Below are 13,782 nucleotides of genomic sequence, written 5' to 3'. Positions count from 1 at the left end.
GATCATGAATCACTACTGTATCAACAATTAGTATAATCAACTGTCAATTACTATGTTTTCATTCTGAATAGTCATTAGTGCTGGAGCTGCAAAAACCCAAATGACTTCAAGGCCACAAATAATTAATGAATTGTTTTATTTACTAGACTAAGTTGAAAATTAAGTAGTTAAAAGATACGATATCAAGACCGGATACAACACAGCTATTGAGATGAGAAGCTCCGCAGATCAATATGAATGGGCTTCTGGGAAATATAACAACACAGGACTTCTGCCAATGACATGATCTTAGTCCTCTCCCATTCGATCTTTCTATGAATATGTCAACACAGGCTTTCACAACCCTGAAACTATAGAGATCACCAACCAGGAATAGACATGAACTAGGCTGTCAATTAGCATCCGATGTGGACGGTGCCGGGAACAGTATTGATAGTGGGTTTGTAAATTAGACTTGCCATCTTACGATACTCATTGACTTCCACCACTTTACACAATCACAGCGCCACTTTCAGAGGAAATGAATAATGTACTAGCTGTATATTACTTGTATGTCGGTGTTGCCTCTCTCAGTTCTCAGTCCAGGAAAGTAATGTCTATTACAGCTTTTCCCTGCAGTGAATTCTTCCTCTGATCCCAGCCGGGATGGATTGTAAAAACTTAATCGGTTAGTCTTGAATGCTAACAGTGCATTCCACAAGATCTCCCCTGGGATGTTGCCTCTGTCTGTGTAAGATCGGGAAAGTCGATGAGTGTGTGGTTTCCAAGGAGATGTACGTCTGGCTCCCCCTCCCTGGTCACAGAAAGAATTGCATGTTTTATCCATGTTTAGCGGAGATCTGTGTATAAAGTGTCACGGGAGGGCAGAAAAAGCTTCTAAAGACTGCACTTAGCTGTTGGAGTGGTCTGAGACGGGTGTTAGATTACCAGGTTTTCAAGTGCTACTTTTTAATAATGATGGTTTCGGGGAAACAGCTTGGAGAATTAACGATGCTTCTACGAAGGTTTTAGCGATTTAACTTGGCCTTATTAAGATGCTTTTGCGAAACCTGGCTCACCACTCTCCAACCCTGTTCCTGGAGAACTACCCTCTGTAGGTTTAAACCAGGACTCTCCAACCCTGTTCCTGGAGAACTACCCTCCTGTAGGTTTAAGCCAGGACTCTCCAAACCTGTTGCTGGAGAACTACCCTCCTGTTGGTTTAAACCAGGGCTCTCCAACCCTGTTCCTGGAGAATTACCCTCCTGTAGGTTTAAACCAGGACTCTCTAACCCTGTTCCTGGAGTGCTACCCTCCTGTAGGTTTACACCAGGGCTCTCCAACCCTGTTCCTGGAGAGTTACCCTCCTGTAGGTTTTACCAGACTCTCTAACCCTGTTCCTGGAGAGCTACCCTCCTGTATGTTTACACCAGGGCTCCTCAACCATGTTCCTGGAGTGCTACCCTCCTGTAGGTTTACACCAGGGCTCTCCAACCCTGTTCCTGGAGAATTACCCTCCTGTAGGTTTAAACCAGGACTCTCTAACCCTGTTCCTGGAGAGCTACCCTCCTGTATGTTTACACCAGGGCTCCTCAACCATGTTCCTGGAGTGCTACCCTCCTGTAGGTTTACACCAGGGCTCTCCAACCCTGTTCCTGGAGAGCTACCCTCCTGTATGTTTTCATTCCAACCCTGTTCCTGGAGAGCTACCCTCCTGTAGGTTTTCATTCCAACCCTGTTCCTGGAGAGAGACCCTCCTGTAGGTGTTCATTCCAACCCTGTTCCTGGAGAGATACCCTCCTGTAGGTTTTCATTCCAACCCTGTTCCTGGAGAGAGACCCTCCTGTAGGTGTTCATTCCAACCCTGTTCCTGGAGAGCTACCCTCCTGTAGGTGTTCATTCCAACCCTGTTCCTGGAGAGCTACCCTCCTGTAGGTTTTCATTCCAACCCTAATCTAGTTCCTGATCCTAATAATAAACTGGTTCATAAGATGAACCAGGTTAGTTACAACTAGGGTCGGGAGTTCAAACCTACAGGAGGGTATCTCTCCAGGAACAGGGTTGGAATGAAAACCTACAGGAGGGTATCTCTCCAGGAACAGGGTTGGAGTCAACACCTACAGGATGATATCTCTCCAGGAACAGGGTTGGAATGAAAACCTACAGGAGGGTATCTCTCCAGGAACAGGGTGTAGGATAGGGGTTGTGGATTTGATTCCAGAATAGGCCATATATACTGAAGAAGTCTGGATAACAGTCTGCTAAAATACAATAATAAAAATAATAATAATAATAATTAGTACAGCATTTAGGAATATGTGAATCAGACAAGAAATGGTTCTGGTGGTTGCCATGACGATCTATAATGCCTCTGGCTCTCTGTCAGAAAACGTTTTGAATAGATAGTAGTTTGTTTGCCAAGGCAAGGGGGGGGCACATCAGATGGCTTGCCTGCAGACTGTGTGTTCTGTGTCCTTGAGTAAAGCACGTCTCTAATATATTCTGTCTGCCTCTTTACACACACCTGTGTACCTGTAGAAGGGAGACTGGCCGATGCACAAGTTGGAGTGTACAGCCATGTGTTCCTATGGGGAAAACTGGTGTCCGTCAGAGACCGTCAGATTGGTGGCCAGGATCATCATGAAACAGGTGGGTATGTGTGGGTGGGTGGGTGTGGATCTATAACCCCTAAATGTGTTCTGCTTTGTCTGTGTCTTCTCCAGAAAGCCACAACGGAACGGACACAGTCAGAGAGGCTGTTACTCCTCAGTGAGTTTGAAGCCCGTAAGTACACAGATTAGATACATAGTACTAAAACTCTAAAACTCCCAAAAGGGGTTTCAGAAATCCTAGTTGGAAGATTCCCGGAATCATGAGGGAATGAACAGGAATTCCGGAGTGCTCCAATCAGGATTTCTGGAAAACCAGGGAATTTGGGGGAAATTACCAGAATATTGCAACCCCACATAGTACACACAGTTGAAGTCAGAAGTTTACATACACCTTAACCAAATACATTTAAACTCAGTTTGTCACAATTCCTGACATTTAATCCTAGTAAAAATTCCCTCTCTTAGGTCAGTTAGGATCACCACTTTATTTTAAGAATGTGAAATGCCAGAATAATAGTAGAGAGAATGATTTCTTTCATCACATTCCCAGTGGGTCAGAAGTTTACATACACTCAATTAGTATTTGGTAGCATTGCCTTGAAATTGTTTAACTTTAGTCCAATGTTTTGGGTAGCCTTCCACAAGCTTCCTACAATAAGTTTGGTGAATTTTGGCCCATTCCTCCTGACAGAGCTGGTGTAAATGAGTCAGGTTTGAAGGCCTCCTTGCTCGCACACGCTTTTTCAGTTCTGCCCACATATTGTCTATAGGATTGAGGTCAGCGCTTTGTGATGGCCACTCCAATACCTTGACTTTGTTGTCCTTAAGCCATTTTGCCACAACTTTGGAAGTATGCTTGGGGTCATTGCCCATTTGGAAGAGCCATTTGCGACCAAGCTTTAACTTCCTGACTGATGTCTTAAGATGTTGCTTCAATATATCCACATAATTTTCCTTCTTCATGAAGCCATCCATTTTGTGAAGGGCACCAGTCCCTCCTGAAGCAAAGCACCCCCACAACATGATGCTGCCACCCCCGTGCTTCATGGTTAGGATGGTGGTCTTCAGCTTGCAAGCTTCCCCCTTTTTCCTCCAAACATAATGATGGTTATTATGGCCAAACAGTTCTATTTTTGTTTCATCAGACCAGAGGACATTTCTCCAAGAAGTACGATCTTTGTCCCCATGTGCAGTTGCAAACCGTAGTCTGGCTTTTTTTTATGGCGGTTTTGGAGCAGTGGCTTCTTCCTTGCTGAGCGTCCTTTCAGGTTATGTCGATATAGGACTCGTTTTGCTGTGGATATAGATACTTTTGTACCTGTTTTCTCCAGCATCTTCACAAGGTCCTTTGCTGTTGTTCTGGGATTGATTTGCACTTTTCGCACCAAAGTACGTTCATCTCTAGGAGACAGAACGCATCTCCTTCCTGAGCGGTATGATGGCTGCGTGGTCCCATGGTGTTTATACTTGCGTACTATTGTTTGTACAGATGAACGTGGTACCTTCAGGCATTTGGAAATTGCTCCCAAGGATGAACCAGACTTGTGGAGGTCTTGGCTGATTTCTTTTGATTTTCCCATGATGTCAAGCAAAGAGGCACTGAGTTTGAAGGTAGGCCTTGAAATACATCCACAGGTACACCTCCAATTGACTCAAATTATGTCAATTAGCTTATCACAAGCTTCTAAAGCCATGACATCATTTTCTGGATTTTTCCAAGCTGTTTAAAGGCACAGTCAACTTAGTGCATTTACATTTCTGACCCACTGGAATTGTGATACACTGAGTTAAGTGAAATAATCTGTCTGTAATCAATTGTTGGAAAAATTACTTGTCATGCACGAAGTAGATGTCCTAACCGACTTGCCAAAACTATAGTTTGTTAACAAGAAATTTGTGGAGTGGTTGAAAAATGAGTTTTAATGACTCCAACCTAAGTTTATGTAAACTTCCGACTTCAACTGTATGTCACACTATGTTGAGGTAAAAATCGGAGCATATTGCTTGTATAGATGTCATCAAATAAAATGTTATTGCTCACATACACATGGTTAGCAGATGTTAATACGAGTGTTGCGAAATGCTTGTGCTTCTAGTTCCAACAGTGCAGTAGTATCTAACAAGTTCCCCAACAAATATGTAATACACACAAATCTAAAAGGGGTGAATGAGAATATGTACATATAAGTATATGGATGAGTGATGGCCGAGCGGCATAGGCAAGGTGCAGTAGATGGTATAGAGTACAGTATATACATATGAGTAATGCCAACATTGTTAAAGTGGCCTGTGATTGGGTCTCAATATAGGCAGCAGCCTCTCAGAGTTGGTGATTGCTGTTTGATGTGACCTGCAGTAGAACTAGAGCTAGTCACGTGGTGTGACCTGCAGTAGAACTAGAGCTAGTCACGTGGTGTGACCTGCAGTAGAACTAGAGCTAGTCACGTGGTGTGACCTGCAGTAGAACTAGAGCTAGTCACGTGGTGTGACCTGCAGTAGAACCAGAGCTAGTCACGTGGTGTGACCTGCAGTAGAACCAGAGCTAGTCACGTGGTGTGACCTGCAGTAGAACCAGAGCTAGTCACGTGGTGTGACCTGCAGTAGAACCAGAGCTAGTCACGTGGTGTGACCTGCAGTAGAACTAGAGCTAGTCACGTGGTGTGACCTGCAGTAGAACTAGAGCTAGTCACGTGGTGTGACCTGCAGTAGAACCAGAGCTAGTCACGTGGTGTGACCTGCAGTAGAACCAGAGCTAGTCACGTGGTGTGACCTGCAGTAGAACCAGAGCTAGTCACGTGGTGTGACCTGCAGTAGAACCAGAGCTAGTCACGTGGTGTGACCTGCAGTCGAACCAGAGCTAATCAGGTGGTGTGACCTGCAGTCGAACTAGAGCTAGTCACGTGGTGTGACCTGCAGTCGAACTAGAGCTAGTCACGTGGTGTGACCTGCAGTCGAACCAGAGCTAGTCACGTGGTGTGACCTGCAGTAGAACCAGAGCTAGTCACGTGGTGTGACCTGCAGTAGAACCAGAGCTAGTCACGTGGTGTGACCTGCAGTCGAACCAGAGCTAGTCACGTGGTGTGACCTGCAGTAGAACTAGAGCTAGTCACGTGGTGTGACCTGCAGTAGAACTATTAATAGATGATCTATAGTACATGCTCACTGCCAAATGAGGAAGGAGAGGATACACACATACTTGTATCCTGGCCTGTACATACTGAGAGAGGGGAGGATAGGCTGAGTCTGTGTGGGACTAGACCAACATGGAGGAGGCCTCTCTGTTCCTCTAGTCTAGCTGTACATAGAGGTGGAGGCCTTTAGGGTTTCTGCACAGACAACAGGCTGCTGGCATATATCATGACCCCTCATACCTGTCACATGGTCTAGCAGGTGCACAGCCTCCAGCCCCCCCCCCCCTTCCAAGAACGTATCCCCCCCTGGCTGATGTCCTTCAGCAGGCTCTTATGCCAACAGCAATGTAGTTGACAAGCCCAGCCAGATCTGGGTCCAGGCTAGTCTAGGTGTATCCTCATTGTGCCAATAACAAAACATCTGACTCATATGTTTTGTTCTAGACGAGTATAGTACACTGAACAAAAAATATAAACCAAACAATTTCAACGATTTTACTGAGTTATAGTTCATATAAGGAAATCTGTCAATTTTTTAAAATACATTTCTAAGGACCTAATCTATGGATTTCACATGACTGGCAATTCAGATATGCAGATGCTGTATGTACCAACAAAAAAGAAACAAGTAGGGGCGTAGATCAGAAAACCAGTCAGTATCTGGTGTGACCACCATTTGCCTCATGCAGCGCGACACATCTCCTTCTCATAGAGTTGATCAGGCTGTTGATTGTGGCCAGTGGAATGTTGTCCCACTCCTCTTCAATGGCTGTGCGAAGTTTCTGGATATTGGCGGGAACTGGAACAGTCAGTCATACACGTCAATCCAGAGCATCCCAAACATGCTCAATGGGTGACATGTCTGGTGAGTATGCAGGCCATGGAAGAACTGGGACATTTTCAGCTTCCAGGAATTGTGTACAGATCCTTGCGATATGGGGCTGTGCATTATCATGCTGAGGTGATGGTGATCATGAGGTGATGGTGGTGGATGAATGGCACGACAATGGGCCTCAGGATCTCGTCACGGTATCTCTATGCATTCAAATTGCCATCGATAAAATGCAATTATGTTCATTGTCCATAGCGTATGCCTGCCCCATACCATAACCCCATCGCCACCATGGAGCACTCTGTTCACAACGTTGACAACAGCAAACCTCTCGCCCATATGACTCCATACACGCTGTCTGCCATCTGCCCGGTACAGTTGAAACCAGGATTCATCCATGAACAGCACACTTCAGCGTGCCAGTGTTCATCAGAGGTGAGCATTTACCCACTGAAGTCGGTTACAACACTGAACTGCAGTCAGGTCAAGACCCTGGTGAGGACGACGAACATGCAGATGAGCTTCCCTGAGACAGTTCCTGAGAGTTTGTGTATAAATTCTTCAGTTGTGCAAACCTACAGTTTCGTCCAGGTGACTGGTCTCAGTCGATCCCGCAGGTGAAGAAGCCGTATGTGGAGGTCCTGGGCTGGCGTGGTTACATGTGGTCTAGGTTGTGAGGCCGGTTGGATGTACTGCCAAATTCTCTAAAACGACGTTGGAGGCGGCTTATGGTAGAGAAATTAACATTCAATTATCTGGCAACAGTTGTGGTGGACAATCCTGAGGTCAGCATGCCAATTGCACGATCCCTCAAAACTTGAGACATCTGTGGCATGGTGTTGTGTGACAAAACTGCACACTTTAAAGTGGCCTTTTATTGTCCCCAGCACAAGGTGCACCTGTGTAATGATCATGCTGTTTAATCAGCTTCTTGATATACCACACCTGTCAGGTGGATGGATTATCTTGACAAATGCTCACAAACAGGGATGTAAACAAATTTGTGCAGAAACATTTGAGCGAAATAAGCTTTTGTGCGTATGGAACAATTTTGGGATCTTTTATTTCAGCTCATGAAACATGGGACCATCACTTTACATGTAGAGTTTATATTGTTGTTCAGCGTATGACCTGAAATGGGAAGATTCATGTTTCTCTGTCTCTCCTCCCCCTCCACCACCACCTCTCTCCCCTCTCCCCTTTCCCTCTCCTCCCCCTCCACCTCTCTCCCCTTTCCCTCTCCTCCCCCTCCACCACCACCTCTCTCCCCTTTCTCTCTCCTCCCCTCCACCACCACCTCTCTCCCCTCTCCCCTTTCCCTCTCCTCCCCCTCCACCTCTCTCCCCTTTCCCTCTCCTCCCCCTCCACCACCACCTCTCTCCCCTTTCTCTCTCCTCCCCCTCCACCACCACCTCTCTCCCCTCTCCCCTTTCCCTCTCCTCCCCCTCCACCACCACCTCTCTCCCCTTTCTCTCTCCTCCCCCTCCACCACCACCTCTCTCCCCTTTCCCTCTCCTCCCCCTCCACCACCACCTCTCTCCCCTTTCTCTCTCCTCCCCCTCCACCACCACCTCTCTCCCCTCTCCCCTTTCCCTCTCCTCCCCCTCCACCACCACCTCTCTCCCCTTTCTCTCTCCTCCCCCTCCACCACCACCTCTCTCCCCTTTCCCTCTCCTCCCCCTCCACCACCACCTCTCTCCCCTTTCCCTCTCCTCCCCCTCCACCACCACCTCTCTCCCCTTTCCCTCTCCTCCCCCTCCACCACCACCTCTCTCCCCTTTCTCTCTCCTCCCCCTCCACCACCACCTCTCTCCCCTCTCCCCTTTCCCTCTCCTCCCCCTCCACCACCACCTCTCTCCCCTTTCCCTCTCCTCCCCCTCCACCACCACCTCTCTCCCCTTTCTCTCTCCTCCCCTCCACCACCACCTCTCTCTCCTCCCCCTCCACCACCACCTCTCTCCCCTCTCCCCTTTCCCTCTCCTCCCCCTCCACCACCACCTCTCTCCCCTTTCCCTCTCCTCCCCCTCCACCACCACCTCTCCCCCCTCTCCCCTTTCCCTCTCCTCCCCCTCCACCACCACCTCTCTCACCTTTCTCTCTTCTTCCCCTCCACCACCACCTCTCTCCCCTCTCCCCTATCTCTCCTCCCCCTCCACCACCACCTCTCTCCCCTCTCCCCTATCTCTCCTCCCCCTCCACCACCACCTCTCTCCCCTCTCCCCTTTCCCTCTCCTCCCCCTCCACCACCACCTCTCTCCCCTTTCCCTCTCCTCCCCCTCCACCACCACCTCTCTCCCCTTTCCCTCTCCTCCCCCTCCACCACCACCTCTCTCCCCTCTCCCCTATCTCTCCTCCCCCTCCACCACCACCTCTCTCCCCTTTCCCTCTCCTCCCCCTCCACCACCACCTCTCTCCCCTCTCCCCTATCTCTCCTCCCCCTCCACCACCTCCTCTCTCCCCTTTCTCTCTCCTCTCTGTCAGACCTGGATAAGTTGGACAGTGAGAAGAATGAGATGAACCAGACGGATATAGCAGCACTGCATCATTTCTACTCTAGACACATAGACTTCCCTGATGACCAAACCCTCACTGTGCTCTTTGGACAGGTAAGGAGGATAGGATCTAGTTTTATACATCTATGTTACAGCAGCTCTGCATCATCACTACTGCTGTGGTCACAGTCACAGGTAGCCTGGCTGACTCCACTCACGTGGTCCACGGGTAGCCTGGCGGACTCCACTCACGTGGTCCACGGGTAGCCTGGCTGACTCGACTCACGTGGTCCACGGGTAGCCTGGCTGACGCGACTCACGTGGTCCACGGGTAGCCTGGCTGACGCGACTCACGTGGTCCACGGGTAGCCTGGCTGACGCGACTCACGTGGTCCACGGGTAGCCTGGCTGACGCGACTCACGTGGTCCACGGGTAGCCTGGCTGACGCGACTCACGTGGTCCACGGGTAGCCTGGCTGACGCGACTCACGTGGTCCACGGGTAGCCTGGCTGACGCGACTCACGTGGTCCACGGGTAGCCTGGCTGACGCGACTCACGTGGTCCACGGGTAGCCTGGCTGACGCGACTCACGTGGTCCACGGGTAGCCTGGCTGACGCGACTCACGTGGTCCACGGGTAGCCTGGCTGACGCGACTCACGTGGTCCACGGGTAGCCTGGCTGACGCGACTCACGTGGTCCACGGGTAGCCTGGCTGACGCGACTCACGTGGGACACGGGTTGGAGAGCTGTGACACACTGATCTGGACAGGAGGCCGTTGTAAATGCAGTGTTCAAACTGAAATGTGCGAATCTTTGATTAGTTCTCTCAACATTGTTTTTCTTTCCTGCAGGTTGAGATCTCACTTTGTTTGGATTGTGTGTGTGGTTGTCTATGTGGGTGTTTGAGTGAGAGACATAGAGGAGAACCAATCAGTAAAAAAATCACGGCCCCCTTCATTATCAATGCCTACAACATCAAGGAGCCTTACAAGACTCTGAAGTCAGGAAGACTTTGAGTTTGTTGTTAGACACACTAACTCATAGGTGGCCTCACAGTGCAATGTCAGCGCTTTGACTTCCTGGTTGCTCTAGATTGGCTGTCAGCTCTCTCTCCCTCTTTCTGTCATTCTCCCTCTTTTCATTTTTTTCTCTTTCTTTTCGTCTCTATCTCTACCTCTTTCCGTCTCTTTCTTTTCGTCTCTATCTCTACCTCTTTCCGTCTCTCTTTCTTTTCGTCTCTATCTCTACCTCTTTCCGTCTCTCTTTCTTTTCGTCTCTTTCTCTACCTCTCTTTCCGTCTCTCTCCACTCTCTCTGTATATCTCTCCCCTCCCCTCTGTCTCTTTCTCCACCTGTCTTGTTAACACACAGACATAATCCCCTGAATGCCTCCATGACACCACAGACTTCTCACCCACTCAGGACATCCCTGAGGGACCTGACCTTTAACCTTTAGTTTCATTACATTAGTCAGGACAGCCCTGAGGGACCTGACCTTTAACCTTTAGTTTCCTTACAGTAGTCAGGACAGACCACTTACATTTCTTGTGTGCTACCACGAGGAGTAGAGATATTCGGCATTACACATCTGCTCTCTCTCTCTCTCTCTCTCTCTCTCTCTCTCTCTCTCTCTCTCCTCTCTCCCACGTGTCTCTACCTCCCCCCTGTACCCCTTCGACCCCCCCCCCCCCTTCTCCCACCTGTCTCTCTACCTCCCCCTGTAGGTAAACTGTAATGGCTTCACCATAGAGGATGAGGAGCTGTCTCACCTGGGCTCTGCTGTGTTCCCTGAGTAAGTCTACAATGTCGTCATTGTCTGGACCCATTCACACCAATGCAATGGCAGTACAGGAACAGTACACACTGTCTGGACCCATTCACACCAATGCAATGGCAGTACAGGAACAGCACACACTGTCTGGACCCATTCACACCAATGCAATGGCAGTACAGGAACAGTACACACTGTCTGGACCCATTCACACCAATGCAATGGCAGTACAGGAACAGTACACACTGTTGGATTCGACATTTTGAACATTGAACTGTACACACAGTCATTGAGAATGGATGACAAAGACGTTATCATTATCTCTATTTCTCTCTCCTCTCTCTCCCTCTCCCCTTTCTCTCCCTCTCCCCTTTCTCTCCCTCTCCCCTTTCTCTCCCTCTCCCCTTTCTCTCCCTCTCCCCTTTCTCTCCCTCTCCCCTTTCTCTCCCTCTCCCCTTTCTCTCCCTCTCCCCTTTCTCTCCCTCTCCCCTTTCTCTCCCTCTCCCCTTTCTCTCTCCCTCTCCCCTTTCTCTCTCCCTCTCCCCTTTCTCTCTCTCTCTCTCTCTCTCCCCTTTCTCTCTCTCTCTCTCTCTCTCCCTTTCTCTCTCTCTCTCTCTCCCCTTTCCCTCTCTCTCTCCCCTCTCTCCCTCTCTCCTCTCTCCAGTGTAGCGTTGATGAACCATAGTTGTAGTCCTAACGTCATCGTCACCTATAAAGGGACAGTAGCTGAGGTACGAGCCGTGCAGGACATCCAGCCTGGAGACGAGGTGAGACCTGGCCTGAACACACACACACACACACACACACACACACACACACACACACACACACACATACGCTGACACACACATGCTGACGCAGACCACACACACACACACCGACACACACACGTTATGTTCTTCTATCCTTGTGGGGACTTAAAATGAATTTCCATTCAAAATCCTATTTTCCCTAAAACCTAAGTCCTAAGATTAAAATGGGGGATGTGGGAAATGTCCCCACAAGGGAGAATTTTCCTTGTTTTACTTTTAGGGATTTTAGGTCCCCACAGGGATAAAAGAACCAAGCCACACACACTGAACACTCACACACCATACCACACACCCAATAAACCTGACCTCTAACCCTGGTCCTGTTAACCCTTCCTCTCTCTCTCTCTCTTTCTGTGGAGGTCCTGTTAACCCTTCCCTCTCTCTCTCTCTCTCTCTCTGTGGAGGTCCTGTTAACCCTTCCTCTCTCTCTCTCTCTCTCTGTGGAGGTCCTGTTAACCCTTCCTCTCTCTCTCTCTCTCTCTCTCTCTCTCTGTGGAGGTCCTGTTAACCCTTCCTCTCTCTCTCTCTCTCTCTGTGGAGGTCCTGTTAACCCTTCCTCTCTCTCTCTCTCTCTCTGTGGAGGTCCTGTTAACCCTTCCTCTCTCTCTCTCTCTCTGTGGAGGTCCTGTTAACCCTTCCTCTCTCTCTCTCTCTCTCTCTGTGGAGGTCCTGTTAACCCTTCCTCTCTCTCTCTCTCTCTCTCTGTGGAGGTCCTGTTAACCCTTCCTCTCTCTCTCTCTCTCTCTCTCTGTGGAGGTCCTGTAAACCCTTCCTCTCTCTCTGTGGAGGTCCTGTAAACCCTTCCTCTCTCTCTGTGGAGGTCCTGTAAACTCTTCCTCTCTCTCTCTCTGTGGAGGTCCTGTAAACCCTTCCTCTCTCTCTCTCTGTGGAGGTCCTGTAAACCCTTCCTCTCTCTCTCTCTGTGGAGGTCCTGTAAACCCTTCCTCTCTCTCTCTGTGTGGAGGTCCTGTAAACCCTTCCTCTCTCTCTCTCTGTGGAGGTCCTGTAAACCCTTCCTCTCTCTCTCTCTCTGTGGAGGTCCTGTAAACCCTTCCTCTCTCTCTCTCTGTGGAGGTCCTGTTAACCCTTCCTCTCTCTCTCTGTGGAGGTCCTGTTAACCCTTCCTCTCTCTCTCTCTCTCTCTCTCTCTGTGGAGGTCCTGTTAACCCTTCCTCTCTCTCTCTCTCTCTCTCTCTCTCTCTCTCTCTCTCTCTCTCTCTCTCTCTCTCTCTCTGTGGAGGTCCTGTAAACCCTTCCTCTCTCTCTCTCTGTGGAGGTCCTGTTAACCCTTCCTCTCTCTCTCTCTCTCTGTGGAGGTCCTGTTAACCCTTCCTCTCTCTCTCTGTGGAGGTCCTGTTAACCCTCTCTCTCTCTCTCTCTCTCTCTCTCTCTCTCTCTCTCTGTCTCTCTCTCTCTCTCTCTGTGGAGGTCCTGTTAACCCTTTCTCTGTCTCTCTCTCTCTCTCTCTCTGTGTTGAGGTCCTGTTAACCCTTTCTCTCTCTCTCTCTCTCTCTCTCTCTCTCTCTCTCTCTCTCTCTGTGGAGGTCCTGTTAACCCTTCCTCTCTCTCTCTCTCTCTCTCTCTCTCTCTCTCTCTCTCTCTCTCTCTCTCTCTCTCTCTCTCTGTGGAGGTCCTGTTAACCCTTCCTCTCTCTCTCTCTCTCTCTCTCTCTCTCTGTGGAGGTCCTGTTAACCCTTCCTCTCTCTCTCTGTGGAGGTCCTGTTAACCCTTCCTCTCTCTCTGTGGAGGTCCTGTTAACCCTTCCTCTCTCTCTCTGTGGAGGTCCTGTTAACCCTTCCTCTGTCTCTCTGTCTCTCTGTCTCTCTGTCTCTCTCTCTCTCTGTGGAGGTCCTGTAAACCCTTCCTCTCTCTCTCTCTCTCTCTCTGTCTCTCTGTCTCTCTGTCTCTCTGTCTCTCTGTCTCTCTGTCTCTCTGTCTCTCTGTCTCTCTGTCTCTCTCTCTCTCTCTCTCTGTGGAGGTCCTGTTAACCCTTTCTCTGTCTCTCTCTGTCTCTCTCTCTCTCTGTGTTGAGGTCCTGTTAACCCTTTCTCTCTCTCTGTGTAGATCTTCAACAGTTACATTGACCTGCTCTACCCGACGGATGACAGGAACGAGAGACTGAGGGATTCTTACTTCTTTACCTGCGTGTGTA

At 49.2% G+C, this 13,782-nt stretch overlaps 1 protein-coding gene across 1 annotated transcript in view; it reads left to right on the top strand.

Annotated features, from left to right (window-relative positions):
* Positions 1-13,782, top strand: part of LOC106611479 (N-lysine methyltransferase SMYD2-A) — a 45,165-nt gene that overhangs the window by 18,408 nt on the left and 12,975 nt on the right. Inside the window, exons 3-8 of the mRNA XM_045723717.1 lie at positions 2,518-2,628; positions 2,703-2,763; positions 9,036-9,160; positions 10,772-10,839; positions 11,483-11,585; positions 13,695-13,782. The exon at positions 13,695-13,782 is cut by the window's right edge and continues 23 nt beyond it. Of these exons, the coding sequence (XP_045579673.1) occupies positions 2,518-2,628; positions 2,703-2,763; positions 9,036-9,160; positions 10,772-10,839; positions 11,483-11,585; positions 13,695-13,782 (556 nt within the window). The remainder of the gene's footprint in view (positions 1-2,517; positions 2,629-2,702; positions 2,764-9,035; positions 9,161-10,771; positions 10,840-11,482; positions 11,586-13,694) is intronic.

The sequence above is a fragment of the Salmo salar genome, chromosome ssa09 (assembly GCF_905237065.1).
Source record: "Salmo salar chromosome ssa09, Ssal_v3.1, whole genome shotgun sequence".
Taxonomy (NCBI): Eukaryota; Metazoa; Chordata; class Actinopteri; order Salmoniformes; family Salmonidae; genus Salmo; species Salmo salar.
The sequence above is the reverse complement of the archived record's forward strand: the minus strand, read 5'-3'. Positions and strand labels throughout refer to the sequence as shown.